Source organism: Equus asinus, chromosome 16 (assembly GCF_041296235.1).
Source record: "Equus asinus isolate D_3611 breed Donkey chromosome 16, EquAss-T2T_v2, whole genome shotgun sequence".
Taxonomy (NCBI): Eukaryota; Metazoa; Chordata; class Mammalia; order Perissodactyla; family Equidae; genus Equus; species Equus asinus.
In genome coordinates, this window is record NC_091805.1 from 4,028,498 (window position 1) to 4,046,379 (window position 17,882).

At 46.2% G+C, this 17,882-nt stretch overlaps 1 protein-coding gene across 14 annotated transcripts in view; it reads right to left on the bottom strand.

The window, feature by feature from the left end:
* JAK1 (Janus kinase 1) overlaps positions 1–17,882 on the bottom strand; it is a 122,448-nt gene that overhangs the window by 41,151 nt on the left and 63,415 nt on the right. For 6 of the 14 annotated variants that reach the window (XM_044749345.2, XM_044749346.2, XM_070486472.1 and 3 more), the window contains exons 2-4: positions 6,653–6,735; positions 4,065–4,263; positions 659–782 (exon numbers count right to left, since the gene is read on the bottom strand). In XM_044749345.2, coding sequence (XP_044605280.1) covers positions 659–782; positions 4,065–4,263; positions 6,653–6,658 — 329 coding nt within the window. In that variant the 5' untranslated portion in view covers positions 6,659–6,735. Of the gene's footprint in view, positions 1–658; positions 783–4,064; positions 4,264–5,534; positions 5,772–6,652; positions 6,736–6,937; positions 7,133–13,533; positions 13,614–17,882 lie in introns of those variants that run through there. The other 8 variants (XM_044749348.2, XM_044749350.2, XM_070486479.1 and 5 more) reach the window with 5 other exon arrangements.

Genomic DNA, 17,882 nt, shown 5'->3' on the forward strand with positions numbered 1-17,882 from the left:
ACTACAGCCATGAAGTCCCGCCTGTCCGTGCTGCCCTGGGAGACTGTGTGACATTTAACAAGGTCCACAACATGGGAGAAAAGACGAGTACCCATCAGAAGCAAACTTAGAGGGGCACTAGACAAAACCCTCAAGGAGTTGGGGGGACACCCACCCCTGGAGAGCAAGACCCACCCAGAACTTCGAGGACACCACTTTAGCAGGGTCCCCAAGCTCTTCACCTGTAACTTTTAATAAGAAATACATTTTATTACAGCACCACCTAGCACATACAGACATATGTCTCAAACGAAAGCTTTCAAAAACAGTATTCACAAGAGATATATATACATACGCTGACATTATCTGTTCTTGTCGGTTTCTTTCCTATTTAAAAAATTCTGGTCACAACTCACTAAATTAAATTCATAACCATGATTCATGTTTGAAAAACTGCTGTAGAATACCAACTCTATTCAAAATACCCTCTGCCTCATAACGATTTCTTTCCTCAAATGTGGCAGAGGAACATGACCCAACGCATCTTCCAGATGGTGAAGAAGTCCTTTCTCACACCAGCAAACACAAACCCACAAACTACAAAGACACCACGACACTTCCTGGTAAGGGGCTCTGGGCCCACGAGCCGCCCTCCCCGCAGAAGCCGCCAGGCAGGCACCTCATCCGGTAATGGAGCCGGAGGCATGTCTTGTCGTCCACCGTGATGGTGCGGTTGGGAGCAGACCAGAGCCTGGTGTTCTCGTCATACAGGGCAAAGAGGTTGTGACACAGAGGAGAGATGCCTGCGGAAGGAGAGAACAAATCAGACACTAATGACAAATACACCGGGCCATCTGCTTTCAAAGCATGAGATATGCAAAGACAGGAATCCTCTCAGCCACACAGAATCCAGTCACATTTGCATCTCTTAGGGCAAATACAACTTTCAGCCATGTTCAATCAGGCAGTTTTAACCATAATAACTAAGAACTGTGGCTCCCCAGAATATACACTACAGCTCCTGGCAAACCAGCTTAAAACCATTTTAAAAAAGAAGACTAGGCCGGTCCTGTGGCGTAGTGGTTAAGTTCGTGCACTCTACTTCAACGGCCCCGGTTCACGGGTTTGAATCCCGTGAATGCACCTACACCACTGGTCAGCCACACTGTGGTGGCGATCCACATACAAAATAGAGGAAGACTGGCACAGATGTTAGCTCAGGGACAATCTTCCTCAAGCAAAAAAAAAGTGGAAGATTGCCAAGAGATGTTAACTCAGGGCGAATCTTCCTCAGCAAAAAAAAAAAAATTAAAAGAAAAAGAAGTCGTCTAATGATATTTCTCATTAAAATGTCTACAATAGAGTTGCACCAAACCCTGCTTAAAAGAAAAAAGGCCATCTGAGAGGGTCCCAGGTCCCACCTGATGTGCACCTTGCCAATCACAGTCAGAAACAGCCTTGGCATCTGGGAACTCCCCAATCTGTCTCCTACAGAAAATGTTTAAACAATTCTAACACGCAAAGAAGTACCTGGCAGTAGCACATGAAACTGTGTGTTAGAATAAATAACCAAAGTGATTTTTGTCAGTGACTAAAATCTACTACCATTAATAATAAACACGCTTAAGTACTCTGTATAGCTGTCATAAATATTTCTTTTTTTTCTTTTTATTTATTTAAATTTTTATTTTTTTCAGATGTACATCATATTTCAAATTCTGGATACATTACATCATGTTCACCATAAAATTTCTTATTAGTAGCTAACTAGCAAGAAGATATGCACTTAATGAAGGCGGTCCAGAACCGCTCCCTGCTCCCCCACCCCACAAACCGTCTGCTTTATACATGAATGATCAGCAAGATAAGGGAGATTATGAACCAGGAAAGCACCTGTCCACTCACTTCCGAGCCCATGGTTAAAATTACAAAGACCTGTAATCTACATGCATGGGGGTGTGGAGGAAAACGAGGGCAAACAATCAATTATTACTGATATTTTCATGTGTGGCCAGGTCTCAAACTGCGATACAGTGAACTTAACCAAAAAACTCATGAGAATGTGCTTCCCACGTCAGACATCTGAAGTAAGGCTGATGCTGCAGGGGCCCTGGCCCGCCCGCCGAAGCAGGGCCTCTCTCCAAGGCACACACGGAGCTAGGAAGTGACAAACACCTTGGCATTCAGTGCCTCTGCTGAACACCTCCACTCCTGCCTCTCAAGCCACCTGGGAGTTCCACCTTCACAAGTTACACTCCTCCTTAGAACAGAGAAGATGGAGCTAGACGTCTGAGAGCATTTCACTTGGGAACAACGGCAAACGGCACTGGATCCAGTATGGTTAGGACTCTGCTGCAGGTTTACTACAGCTTTTCATTCCTAAATTGGCTCTCGGGGACCAGCCTGCAAACCCAGCCTGCTGCTGCACGCATCTGTATTTGAATGTGCACGGACCCACACATATCCGAGGCGTCATCAGGATCTGTCTGTAAATCTACCACAGGTCTGATCCTAACAGTATTAGTACTAATAAGCAGGAAGATCAAAGATACCTTTTTATATAAAAGTATCAAATAGTAACAACAACAATACTAACATTTAGAGAGGGCTAAGTGTCAGGCGTCAGGCTAACAAACTCTAATTTGCTGTGTTTTAATCCTCCTAACACATAAGGAGGTAAGTATTATTTTTGCCATTTTACAGAGAAAGAAACTGCGGCCTCCTGAGATTTAGTCTGATTCAAGGCTACTCAGCCAATAAAATGCCGAGTCAGGATTCAAACCAAGCTAGAGCTACTGAGGAGGTGAAATAATGGGGGCTAAAGGGACAAAAATTTACCACACATGGATGAACACCAGGGAAGAAAACCATACTGCCCCAAACAGCACTTACTATAATAATAATGAGCGCTACAAGAATATGGGGCATTCTGCATTCATGTATTTTTAAAATCAATAAATTTTTGCAACATTTCTCTGAGAGTCTATGACACTCCTCCCTGTAGCACCAACCTCTCCCCTTTATTAGAACTCTGATATTTAAAGCATTTTAGGGAGAAAGATAGATATAGGAAAGGAAGTGCGTTTTCTAGACAAGCTGTATTACAAACAAGGTAGGTGATTCTTGAAATAACCATACTATCCCCACAGAGCCATCCTGAGGGTTAAAGATGATGTAAATAAAGCCCAAAGCACGGATCAGACTGTCTGCCATCATAGCTGTTACTCCATCATCATAAAATGAGTTGATGTGTTAACAACAGCTTCACTGAGATGTAACTTACCATAAAGCCTGCCCATTTTAAGCATACAAGTGAACAAATCTGGGTGTTTGTAGAGTTGTACAACCCTCGCCGTGACCGAAGTGGATCAGATCTTTAAGTTTCTATGATTTACCTTTATTAACTTGTTATTTAAAAGTAGGTAGGCAAAAACTGCCAAGGACTCCAAGTTTAAAGAGTAACAAAGAGGCTATTTAGTTTGGTTTCCCACCTTCTGAGGACAACAGGCTAACTTTAGCAAGACAAGCTTCACTTTCAACAAAATGGATTGTGTTGCTCACATCCTCAGGCCCTTTCACAGCTTGGCAATCTGACCAAGCCACAGAGCGACACTCAATTTCTCACTTCAACTCAGCATCACCCGGGCGTCGGGGGAGGGGTGTCACTGCAGCAGCAGGATGGATGGGCCTTTTCAGAAGTTCTGAATCAGACTACCAACACGCTGAGCAACACGACTGACTGAGCCTGCAGCCTTGTGCTGGGGCTTTACTCCCTCAGTGCTGACACTGCTCCAGTGTCACAGGTGTGGGGGACAAACGCTGAGCCTCCACAGAAGGCCCGCCTGAGCCCTGGTATCCATCCCACAGCCCATTTGTGCCGGAGCAGGAACAAACCACTTTGCGAGGAAGAAAACAAAAAATGAAACTCTCACAATTAAAATCACTAGCCCAGGGTCAGATGCTAGTAAGTGGCAGAAGCGGGGCGGAACCACTGACTCCCAGAGCCCACAGCCCTTTCCGCTCAGCGGGGCGCACGGGGCAGACAGGGGCTTCTGGGATGGGCCCAGCGGCCCTCCAGCACTCACAGCACTCCTGCGCGGCCCTGATGCACAGCTCCTCGGCCGTGTACTCCCCGCGGCCCAGCCGGAGGGGCTCCCTATCCGACAGGTAGAAGAGCACCTCCAGCCCTGGTTCCGGGGCCTCCTGGTTCACCTCCGTCTTCTTGGAGCTTCTCATTTTAGCACAGAAAGCCATGGCATTGCAGTCCTCTTTTATATTTAGATACTGTAACGGAAAGAAAACAAGACCATGTGGTCACTCCTGCTAAAACTTTCAGTGGTCAGAAAGAGTGTTAGGAAGGGGAGCAGGCAAAAACACGTGGTATTTGATAAGCACCTCTCCCTGCCCGTTCCCTCTTTGAAAATCAAATCACCAGAGCTTACGAGAGGAGAAACTATGGAAAATAATCAATTATGCAATTAATTGCATAATTAATCAATTATGGTCAGACCCTATTCTCAAAAATCAGAATCATTTTAGACACGGCTTAAATTTATTTTCTCTATTTGCACACAAGTTGTAGTTGAAAACTGTGGCTCATTCTGGAACCACTGATGCTACCATTACTAACACTGCTGCTACCTCTACTGGAATCATTTAACTTCTGAACAGACTATGGCACGGATCACAGTGTCTTTTAATTTTGTGTCTCTCTGCCACTAAACTGCGAACTCCATGAGCGGTCAACCATGTCTTACCTATCTTCCTGCTCCAGAGCCTGGCCTGTGGCTGGCTCTGAGAAAGTGCACACAAAGGACGACCATTCATGTTTCTGAGCCACATGGAAGGGTCTGAAAATTAATGGATGGAGCCAGGTCCCTCACCCCACAGGCAGCCAGGAGGATGGGCAGCACCCTGTGGCAGCAGAATGAGGGCAGGAAGCTTTGCTTTGAAAAGGTCAGAAGCCACTGGTTAGAAGCTTGCAAGTCAGCCACTCCTGTGAGCCCCCTCCAAAGGGAAGGCAGTTAGGATCAAGGACCCCAGCTCAGTAGCTCTGCCTCAGGCAAGGCCAGAAAGGAGGGGGACAAGGGAAAGCACTACACACTCTTTCTTCCCCTCACCCAACCAACCAAGGGCCTACAAACTCATTTCCCTGACCCCAGGTTCCTACTTTCCTCTTGCCTGCCAAGCCAACCTTCACTTAGCCCCCAAAGTAAAGTCTCCATAACCAGACCAGATCCTCCAAAGGCTCCTCATTAACGTACAGACCAATCTCAAACTCCTAACAGAGGCCCTCCGCCACCTGGCCAGTTAGCCACGAGCCTCCCCTTCTATCACTGCCAGCCTCTTACTGCATGCTTCATGCTTGCAATGTGGCCATCTGCTTGTTTACCAGGAATGCCTTTCCACTCCACCCCCTTCATGGCACACTTCAACTTTCCTTAGAACTCAGCTCAGACATTACCTCCTCCAGGAAGCCCCCTCTGAAGCTCCACCCCATCCCCTAAGTTAGATGCCCCCTCCCAAACTCCCCACACTGCCTTAATGCCACTGACCTGTGATGATCTTATCCACGTGTGTGTGTCTCTCTCTCACTCACAAGTGGTGGGAGCTCCCTCAGGACAAGGACTGCATCGCTGATCTCAGTATCCCCAGGATACAGCACAGAGCCTTATGTACAACAGGTGCTTGCAGAATGACCCAAGGGAGCGCCTCAAAACAAGGCAAGTCAGAGAGGTGGACAGCAGTCACAGTTCTCGTCACCAAATTCACGTGCTCGTTCTATCAGCTGCCTGGTGAGGTGACATGCTTACAGGGGAGACATGAACTAGACACCCTAAATGCTACAAACTGAGAGGCCTTCCATTCTATCCTTAAATCTCCAAAATAAATCTGAAAACCAGACTCTTCCAGAAACCAGGCTGAAAGACTAAACTCATCACTTCCTGGGGTTCAGATCAACTGTCAGGTAAGGTGGTTTAAAACCCAGCACTGGGCTCCAACTCCACCACAAAAGGAAAAACAGAGACAGAGAGCAGAGAAGCCAAAGTCTGCTTCACAGTGTAAGACACGCCTCTGCCCTCGAGACTTTATGCAGACCCAGCAGGGGGAGAATTCAAAGACGGTGTTACACCCTTTCACCCTAAGGAAACCATGAGGCGAGTATACATAATCATAGACGTCCAAGACATGGCACCATTTACAACAGAGGAAACGAAAAAGTGCAACAGCAGAGGACTCCCTAAACAGAATAAGGCATAGCAACACAGACAATAATATGCAGCTATGACAAAGGATAACCCACAGCTATGTGAACCAGCACTGAAAGATGCACATGACCTACTGCAAAATGAAAAGAAGCACACGATATATTATGACCCTTTTGGTTATGTATATGTATAACCTGGGAAAATAGACCATAAATTGTTAATGGGGGTGAATATCTAGGAGGGATTACGAGGGAGATTTAACTTTTACTTTGTACTTCCCATAATTTTGTACTTTGGGGATTTTTTTAAACCAGTACATTCAACATTTGGAATGAACAACAATTAAAATATCAATTTTTTAAAATTAGAGTACAGATAGCCCTACAGGTTTAAGATGCTTTATTATTCTTTTTAAAAGCTATTTTCCTTTTTGTCTTTTTAAAAAAATATGCAGATGTACTTACCTGCATTTATTCGGCTGTCCAATGTCCCCCAAAAAGCAGACTGGATTTTCTTCTCTACTTTCCAAAGCCTCTTCAGAGCTGAGCTAAAGACAAAGATAAATAAATCAATCGGCTGCAGAGGCAATTGCATCAGAAAATAAGTGGACACTTTCATTAAGGAAGCAGTCCAAACCATAAACAGGCAGGAAAAAGCATTTGGGAGGAAGAAGGAAGAAAACCAAAACACTGATGAGGACAGTGAGAGGACAGAGAGGCAGGTCAGGGTGTCAACATCAAAGGACATACTATTTTCATTGCTCCGGGAAAGGAAGGCAGGACTTGTGCTCCCCGGCGGAGAGCGTCCTGTGCAGCCTAAGTGAGGACCATGCGCCTCTCCAGTCAACAGCCTCTCTCCCGAGGCTGTGAACAGCGGTTCAGGATGCCCGAGGACGTGTGCTTTTATTTCCCATTTCCCTTTCCTCTAGAATTACCCTCCGCCCCACCCGGTCTGCCCCGCCCTCATTTTAATGGTGGAACAACATAAGGTCCAGCGACAGGGGGAGGGCCTGGGGATAAATCTGACAAGCAATGCTTTCAGCTCACCCAACATTTTCTGAGCCATTCTTATTTGGAAACTTCAGCAGCAAGCAAAGCTCCTGCACATCTCCCCAGCCTCACCTCAAAGCCGAACTCACGCTACACAAGAATAGCAACCGCGTTCCGCGGACTTCAGTCCCTGGTCCCATCCTCACCACCACCCACACTCACACCCACAGCTCTGTATTGTTTTCACAACTCTCCTTCTTGCTTTTCACAAATTCTCTTTTCTAACAGTAGAATCAAATTATTTTTGTAAATAAGGAGCAACCACCCTTGGTGATTTGAAAGTGGTTTCCAAGTTAATACAGATAACTGTGTCAGTTTTCTGCCAGTCATTCAACACATTGTATCAGACTCCAGCTTTAGGAGGAGCACAGGCCCAGGCGCTCCATGGCAGCCTAACTGCGAGGGGACTGGGAAGGGGTGACGGGCAGGACGGGTCACCTCTGGGCTGCAAGGCCAGCATTCTCACAGGACCTTGCAATCAAAGCGGGAGACAGCGCAAATGAAAACACAAAAGCAGCGTGAACTCAGCAAAGTGAGTGGGTCACGATGTCATCTTCTGTACCCCCTGCTAACTCTGCTGCTAACACTGCTGAGTGCTCATGTGCTGTGACAGGAGGCCAGGCAGGGGACACAAGGATGAATTTTGATGTGACAACTGTAACTTCGCTATTTTGACACAGACTCTTTCTTGTTTTTTCTCCCCAAATCTCCCCAGTACATAGTTGTATATTTCTTTAGCTGTGGGTCCTTCTAGTTGTGGCATGTGGGAGGCCGCCTCAGCGTGGCCTGATGAGTGGTGCCATGTCCTCACCCAGGATCCGAACAGGTGAAACCCTGGGCCGCTGAAGCAGAATGCGCGAACCTAAACACTCGGCCATGGGGCCGGCCCCGACACAGACAATTTTAACAAGATTAAAAGAACAAATCACTATGCTTTGGGCTTTTAAAAATTTAACATAATTTAGCGGCTACCAGGGGAAAGGTGGGGTGGGGGGTGGCCACAAAGGGTGAAGGGGGTACACTTACAACATGACTGACAATAATGTACAACTGAAATTTCACAAGATTGTAACCTATCATTAACCCAATAAAAATTAAATTTAAAAAAATTTAACATAATCATTTTAATTATGTGAATAAATATCCTGACCTGCGTCAAAGCAGCAGTCTGAAATTAGCTGCATGCTAATGCCTTGCTTTAGCTTAGAAGCAGGGTTTCAAATGTCGTATTTAGGAGATTTATTCAACGAGTATTTCTGAGCAGTTCTTCATGCCAGAAACTGAGCTGTACCAGAAGGCCACAATGAAGAAACAGAGCAATATGGCCCCTGCCTACATCTATGGGACCAATGGAATGAAACAAAGATGCACAGAAAAAGATTACTATAAAGATCTTAAAATGCCATGAAGGAAAAACACAGAGCATATAAAAAAAGGAAAGCGATCTAGCCTGGGGCTCAAGAGGGAAGTAATATGCAGCTGAGATGTAAGGATGTCTGGGGAGGTGGGGAGAAAGCAGCCTGGGTGAAGGACGAGCATATGCAAAGGCCCTGGAGAGGAGAGGAGCACTCCAATCCACTGGCAGCACTTGCCCACAGCAGGCTTGGGGCCCTTCTAGCCCAGGTTTCCTGCAGCGCACCATTACATGCTGCTGCTAAAAAGGAATCAAAACTGACTCCATGCTTTGGAGCATCAGGAAGCCTGCCCCAAACCAGCAAAGGGCCACAGACTCAGAGCCTTTCAGAGCAGGAAGAGCCCTGCGAGCCCCCCCTCAGGCCCAGGCTCGCTCAGAAGCGTCATGACACCAATCTTTTCAGACTCACAGAGGATTTTAAGATGTGCCATCAGATCACCCATTACTGAACTCAGGAGTCAGGGGTTGCTCTGAGCCTCACACAAGATTTGAGAGTCAGACTAAAATCACTAGGACTCTTTTAGAACTAGGATTCTATGAAAACCTGTAATCAAAGAGAGTTTGGTTTTTCCATTATTCTTTCTCTACTGCAAACAACACTACACTGAAATCACATTGTATCTAATTTTCACTCTGACCTCCATTATTTCTGGACAGGACAATAACATGGTATCAATGTGTGATGCTTAGCCTAGAGAGTAAACTCTGAGAAAACAAGATCAGCTACAGAATTTTAGACAATATGCATTTACTATGATGTTTCTGTATACTGGTTCAATAACAACAAAATCCTGTTCTCAGAAAACCAACATTCTAACGATAAAAATTTTCAAACACCCACACAGCACTCAAAAGATACACTAGGCACCATTCTAACACATGCAGGACTGCTGATCCACTTTACGTAAAATTACAGCTGTCCTCAGGCAGGATCACGAGCACTTTTTGGTGCTACAGCATTTATGGAATGGCTTCATTCAAATAGCATTTCTTTCCAAATAAACCAAACAATATGTTCTACCTACGTGTTTTTAGAAGGTAGTAAAAGAACAAGACCAGTTTATAAATACTTTGGATAATTCCAAGAAACCAGTTTAAGTCTCCTGCTACAAGATACAAAAAGGAAATCTTGAATGCTAAAAAAACCGACCAGTAGGACTCACGCAATACCATTTAAAAACAACATGATTCCCTAAGGTTCTATTCCCAACTCAAATGAATACAAAGCAGCTCAGAATATGGGAAGGAGAAAAGTAAGCAATCAAAAACCTTCTGATGAAGCAGTGAATTCTTCCCCCCCCCACTTTACTTATAAATTTTCAAGGATTTGAAAGAAAACGCCTTTCTTTCCATGACAGAGGATTACTTCTGTTGCTCAATCTTGCAGATGCTACTTTACGTGGGGGGAAAAAAGAAAATCAGGGACATTTTATAGATTCACAAATTTTTTTAGTTTACAAAAGTTTTACACTAGAGACAAGTATATCTGATACTTTCTGATTGAGAGAAAAAGTAACAGAAAGAAAACACAATTCTGTGAGTCTGAAGAAGGACTAACTGTAATAAATGGGATATCACAACAATTTTCCAAGACGCAAAATTTCAGAAATCGATGTCTGAAGATACTGAAACCCCCTTAAATTTTCAAGGACATCTTTTGAAATACAGGGACAAGGGAAGAACACACAATTAAATTTTGAATAGCGGGGAAGAGGGAGATAAGAATAGAGCAGGTTAACGTTCACAAACATGATCATCAGAATGCGGCTGCTCTGAGCCAAAGGCCACTGCCAGATTTCTACAGTAAAAATAGACTGGATGAGGGTTAAAATCAATGAGAGATCAAAATAAAATACTTCGGGTATCTGTTTTTACTACAGAAATCATCACCCCTACAGTGAGTTACTTTATGTATGCCTTAAAACAATGAAAGCTTTTAACTTCTGAAGTAGAAATACAAACAAAATGTTCATAAATTAAGGGATGAACCAAGAAAATTGAAAAGAAAAATATGTAATTTAGAAAATGCCCTGAAATCAGCTGCTTAATACCTTAAGAAATTTTCAGACTAAAGATCTTAACCCTTAAGAAGCGATTTCAGCCTCGTCTTCAGGGTGGCGAGGAAACTAACGCAGCTTCAGGAGGCAAGGATTCTGTCTCGTTCTGTAGGGTTTCATCACCAGCACACAGTAGGTGATCAACACAGAGCTAGAGTCTTCAAACGAAAGATGAAGGTAACAGCAAAGTAAGCAACATCATGCAATGGAAAAATCCATAATCCAGGGTGTGTGGGTTCCTACTGACAACTAGCAAGTGTGACCTGGAACAAGTCACTTTAATCTTTGAGCCTCCGTTTCCCCATCCATTAACTTGAGAGGAAAATCCTGCCTAAGAGGCTGATGTAAGGAGCAAAAAGGTCTTTCAAAAAGTCTTCATCAAGTTCCTACCAAGCCTTTTTCAAATGAGGCTGCAGACGCCCAAGTGCTGAGGCACTGCAACGTGGGCCTCAGGGCAGGGGGCTGAGGGGGCTGCGAGCTTGCTTACAGAACAAAAACACAGACAGGGATTGCGAGTGAAAGCCTGCTCATAAGTCCAAGTTCCACGTCCTGTGTCTCCAATGACACGGCGAGCAGCTGGCAGAGAGAGCTGGAGTTGTGCTGACCTGGGCTGAATCCTGCCTCCCCACCTCCAAGGCACCAGAATGCCAGGCAGGTTACTCACCACCCCTAAACCTCAGGGCTCTCAGCTGGAGGTGGGGGGTAAAAACAGCATCTGTTTCAGGCAGCTGCTAAGAGTTAAACGGGTTCATGCATATAAAGTGCCTAACACAGAGCTCAGCAGGCATAAGCCTTAATATGTTGGCCATAAATTCTGTTAAACCGATTACAGATGATCGAACAGTCCAGCTAAGAGAGGGAACTCCAGGACACACAGACACCTGCAATATCTCATGCACGGGCAGTGGGGCCCTGCGCCTGGTGCTCTCGAAAAGCAGGGGAGGTTGCAGGCCGACCCGCCGGAGTGCCAGAGGTCAAACACGCGACTCCTGATTCCAAGGGCCCTGCTCTCTCCACAAGGAGAAACTGCTTTACAGTGCCCCCAGCACCAACCGTCTTCTCTGGCTTTTCAGTACTTGTCACAGTCTAACATCCACTTAGGAGGCTGACCCTGTCGAAGGCCCTTCCCTCCAGAGGCTGAAAGAACCGTCATGACAAAGGTCAGCACGGTGTCCAGCCCTGCCCGCGGTCCAGGCCACGCCTCGCGCACCGCCGGGCACCACTACCACAGACATGGGAGGAAAGTTCTGGTGGGCGCTGGTCCAGGCCCACCCCGCACGGGCACGGAACCTCCTGAGGCCTCACACACCAAGCTGGGGACAGCGTCCCAGCTTCCCTTTGGGTCTCGCCTCCGGGCCTTCCCACTCACAAGAGCCTGGAAGGTGACTTGCGGGGCCGCTCCCGGGCCCCCTGCTGTGCCGAGATAGGAACGACTTTCTGAGAAAGCACAAGAAACCGCATGGCTGACGGATTCCAGCCAAAAGGACAACATAATACAAATACAAAATCTGCCATTTTTTCGTGCCAGAAAGTCAGAATTATGGCTTTTCTATATGCTACTCCCGCCACACAGAGTAACTCACTTCTAACTATAGTAGCAATTCCAGGAATAGCCCAGAACCGTAAGTGCTGCCTCATTTACAATAAGCTTCTGGGGAGGATCAAACGATCAATGCCAACTCGATGGGCCAGGGCTCTCGGCTGCTCCCCGTGAGCCCGCCTTCCCTTCCCCAAGACGCTTCCTGGTCAAAGTAAATACAGTACTTTGCTTAATTAAAGTCAATAAGTGTTTTCCTAAAAGCCACACTATATCAAGGTGCTTTGCTATTTTTTTTCCTTTTTCTTCTTTTACCACTACTACATCCATAATGTTACTGAAGAGCACAGAATACAGGGGTCAAAACTATGGTGGCAGAAGTAGACACTCCAGACACAGGAGTGGGGAGAAGGGCTTGTCTCCACCTCATGTGCTTTTCAACCATTCATTCCTGAAATACATATTAAGCACTTGTGCCACTGCGATAAAACCTTGCATTCAAATGGCACTTCATAGCTGAAAAGGGCTTTCACATCTATAACCACATTCGAGGCTCACAGCCCTTTTCACAGATGAGAAGACTCAGCTTCAGACATTCCCACGGTCAGATGGCCAGTGTGTAGCGAGACCAGGCTCCAACAAGTTTCTCGGCCTCCAGTTGCACTGCCCTTTCGGTTGGCCACACTGCTAGAGGGGTTTGGGGGAAGCTACAGCAGCCCCACAGTTAAAATTGGAGCCCACCAAGACCCTACAGTCTATTGACAGCCGGCAAGCTAAACAAACGAAGGGGAACCTCGAGGAAGCAGTGTGGAGGGGACGCTGAGCCAGGCGAGGGAACTAGGGGAGGCGAGAGGAGAGGGCTACACAGCAGTCAGCCCGGGAGGGCTCTGCTCCCAGCTCTGGGGAAGAGAGAAGATTCAAAAAGGTGGGGAGGAAGGGTGCAGCTGATCTGGAAAAGGGTGAGGAAGAAGGGAGGCCACAAGGATGGATGTGCAGGAAGGAACGCACAGACCAGGAGGGCCACGCAGGAAACAGGGAGACACCCCGGAGAGGCGAGGGAGCATCCCGTGGGGACAGTGTCTGCGCCGGCTCTTCTGCAGGCAAGAAGGGAGACGTCAGTCAGAAAGAGGCCCGAGTCCAGCCCAGTTCCACCAGGACTTGCCTGGTCTCGAGCCAGCCTCTGAAGTCCTTTGAGCTCAAAGCGTATGTAACGGAAAAGTATTAAGGACCTCTAAGGTTCCTCGTAGAGGAGCAGCAGTCAGAAGTCTGGGCCTGGAGTCATACTAACCTGGGTTCAGATCCCAGTCCAACAGCTGCTGTCTGTGTGACCTCAGGCAAGTTTTTCAGCCACTCTGAGTTTCTGTTTGCGCTGCAAAATGGGGTTAACAAAAGTATCTACTCTACAGGGCTGTTGTGATGGTTCAAGATTTCTCTCAATCTCTTATCTAAAATAAGTTTCTGCCTGGCTCACACTCAAAAAACTCACAGTTCATTAGGAAATCAGTTCTCAAGGCTTTTAAAAACTTTTAGATTTAAAAAACAAACAGAAACAAACAAGCAAACCCTATCTTATAAATGTTTGAAACCATATTGTGCTGCACCCTAACACAGCTAATTTTTCATTAATTTGTATTTCCAGACTGTCATGATGCAAAGGCACAGAACCTCCCGCTGATACGCTCGCTGTCAGACCAGGCTGAGGGATCCGGAGGGAAGAACCCTGAGCCCCCCCGCCAACTGCACTAACCTGTGTCACCACTCAGGGTTCTTGGGTGCGAAGAAGAGAAACCAGCTCTGCTTACCTTGGGATAAAAATGAATTACAGGAAAGAGATAAGAACACAGGGACATCTGGTCCAGGCACCATTCTAGCACGGCCACCAATGGTCACGAGCCATCACCAGGACCGGACTCCTGACTCTGCCGCTTCCATGAATGATCTCGGGCCACCCCTATGTGTCCGCAGCATTCCCTCCAGATTCACAGCCCTGGGATGGAGGGATGCGGAGGCTCAACCTAGTTCACCCCTAGCCACAGGTCTGCACCTCCTCCAGCTTCCTCAGCAACGATGGAAGGTCACTCTAGAAGTGAGGGTGGCTCACACGCTGGACAGTCCCTCAAACGGCAGATGTCCATCCAGTCCACATCTCAAAGGAGCTCAGCTACGGCCTCAAATACAAGTGAAGTTGAGGGAGGAAAATAAGAGGAAATCTCAAGAAAAAAATGTTCCCCTATATGGTCCTCTACACCTCTCAACCAAGACGTTATAATCAGTCTTTACCTCGAGCTCTGAAACAGCCTGCCAACAGTCTCCAATCCTAAACTGCGGGCCACGCTCTTCAGTGAGCCACATCTGCCCAACGAGTCATGCACCAAGGCAGCCGACTCCATCACCAGGCCAGCCTCTCCCCAGAGCCCTGCGCTGCCTCTCTCTCTCCTCTCCCCGTCTCAGCCATCTGCAGCAGCAGCCGAGAACCCAGGAAGGCTCACGCATCACTGCCCGACATCCTGGGAGCCTGTGCTGAAGGACACGCTTTACAACAGCTTTTCCAACCTTTGTGACCCACAGTGAAAAATACCTTTTTATAGCGTTGGGGGGGAGGGGGTGGGAATGACAAAAAGTTTCATAGAAACATATCTTTACCACGTGCAGTTCACTGTTATTTTCTGTTCTATTTTCTTCCATTTAATAATAGATTTATTAAATCCTGCACAAGACCCACAAAATAGATATCGCAGCCCACTAATAACAAACCCGTGTGAAAAACACGGGTTTAAAGGACTCAACAAGATTACCAATAACAAGCTTCACTTTACATTCACTGTTTATATTCAGTGCACGTGCCCCAGCGGCACATAAAACAGTGGGATGCACTTCCTATGGAGTTCCCCTGACTACCAGAGGTCCATCCCCCTTTTCCCCGTGTGTAGCCTAGGATGTTCCGACACCAAAAGCTGCACTGAGATCCACAGTACAATGTCACACTCACATGCTCATTTCACAACAAAGCTGCTTCTCCCAGAAAAGCTCTTCAGTGGGTTCCCTACCAAACCCATAAAACGGCGCCAGAGATCAAGAAAATGTAGAAACTATACCCACAAAGCATGGAAGATGCATGTTTTAGATTCTGCCAATAACCACTACTCTTATTCATGATTTATTTTCACAGTCCCCAGTTTCTTTTCCTTTTTTTTTTTTTTTTTGAGGAACATTAGCCCTGAGCTAACATCTGTCGCCAATCCTCCTCTTTTTTGCTGAGGAAGACTGGCCCTGAGCTAACATCCATGCCCATCTTCCTCCACCTTATATGTGGGACACCTGCCACAACATGGCTTGCCAAGAGGTGCCATGTCCGCACCCCGGATCCGAACTGGCGAACCCTGGGCCACCAAAGCAGAATATGCGAACTTAACTGCTGTGCCACCAGGTCGGCCCCCGAGTTTCTAACTTTACGATCACATCTAGTGATGATTTGTAGGAACCTAAAGAATTTGAAACCCATTCTGTTTCTTTTGCATCTGTGCAAAATTTTCAATGTATTTCATGGAAACGAGTATTGTCAATGGAAAAGGTCAATGTGTGGCAATCAACGGGAATTTCTGGGGCCGGGGAAGCTTTCCAAGTCTTGGAGGTTTACAGGGTAGACGATATATACATCATGAACTAGGTTAGGAGTCTTTTATAGCAATTTTAATTCTATCTCCCTACCAATGAACTAAAAAAGGTGATCAGAAACAGCTCTCCTTTCTCAAGACGAATGCTCACTTTATACTCTCACAAAGGCAGGCAGAACCTCACTGAGACACTTTTTTGTACCCTTGAAGTGAGGTCCCAAGCAGGTCCAGAGCATGATTACATTCATAATTCTTTTATCAAATTAGCCCTTGTCCAAAAGACAACACACAAATTTAGCCAAACTGGCATCCTTCTCATTGTACCCAATTATTTATCAGCAATGCCTGGTTTCTATTCATACCATTTAATTTTCCTATGGGGGGGGCGTGTACAGATTCTAGACATGGAGCTTCTTTCATCTCTCCTTTCAAGAGAAAAATGTTGAAGGAAAGGAGGGGAGGAGAATTTGCTAAGACTACTGTGGAGACAAATATTACGGTAGGATGTTAACAAACTAATGGAACTAAACAGAAAAATATAAATATAATAACCAGGAGGAATAACTCACTTGCTGGACATCATTCATCAAGAAAAATGAGTAAACAGGGGCCGGCCCCATGGCCAAGTGGTTAAGTTCCCGCGCTCCGCTGCAGTGGCCCAGGGTTTCACTGGTTCGAATCCTGGGCGTGGACATGGCACTGCTCATCAGGCCACGCTGAGGTAGCGTCCCACATGCCACAACTAGAAGGACCCACAACTAAAAATGCACAACTATGTACTGGGGGGCTTTGGAAGAAAAAATAAAATCTTTAAAAAAAAAAAAGAAAAGTGAACAAACAAACAAAAACATTAGGAAAAGCCTGTAAAGCACAGCTCAGTGGGAAGAAAAGATATATCACCAAAGATGAGTTAGCAACCCAAGAACGTGACAAGGTAATAAAACATGATTGATTGCCAAACACAAGACACACCCAACTACGGCAAAAGAAGGTGTTCAGAGAAGTTGCGGGGTGGCAGCTGGTGTAGTTAGTCCAATCTGGAAGACTTCAGGGAAAGCCAGCATGGTGGAATCAAGACCTGAGCCAGAACACTGGCCCTGCCACCGAATAGCTGGGTTCAAGTCACTTTTTAACTTTCTGTGATTGTTTCCTCATTTGCAAATAAGGATAATAGTAATTATTTTACAGGATTGTTTTAACCTCTCAGAGAAACAAAATATATAGGTTTAGTAGGATAGCTGGCCCAGAGGAGGCATATCAGAAATAGTATGACCGTTAGGAGAAGGTGGGATGGGAAGTGGGCCTTCAGGGATGGGGAAGCTACAAACAGGATGAGAACAGCAGCTGACGGAGGGGAGCGTTCCAAACACTGGAAACGTGAAGAAATAGCAGGAGAAGGAAGGAGGAGTGCAAAACCCTTCGGAGACTGAACAAAAGGCTTGTGCAGAAGGACGAAAAGAACGGAGGAAGGGGAGAAAGCTGAGGCCAGTTCACGACGGGCCACAAACGCCCAGCCAAGGAGTCTGGACTCTCCTTTCACGAGACAACCCTCAAGGAGAACACCAATCTCCAGACTCACATGAACTCCTCAGAAACAAGAAAGCTGCCCCTGCTTGTGAATGTGTGCTGTGTGTGTGGGGGTGGGGGTGGGGGGCCTCTCGACATAAGAAGATGGTGGGGAAAGGCATGGGGACACGTGAAATTCAACTCTGAAAACTAATATCCTTCTCTTTAAACATGGGAAGTGAATCAACTAGTCCTCGATGGACACTGGGCACTGCGCACTGAGATCCCGGCCCCTCCTCCCAAGGTGAGCACCCAGGACATCAAAAGTTCACTGAGCAAACAGCCCCAAAGAGGAGCTAATTTGAAATTCATTTGGGGGAGCCATACTCTCACCCCACCTTACTATAAACACACACTCAAATACACAAAGAAGCAACTTTTTTCTTTAAAAAAATAAAATGAGAAGCTAGAGGTTTTCTTCTGCGAATCACACTGTGAATGAGTCAGAAAAAACTTT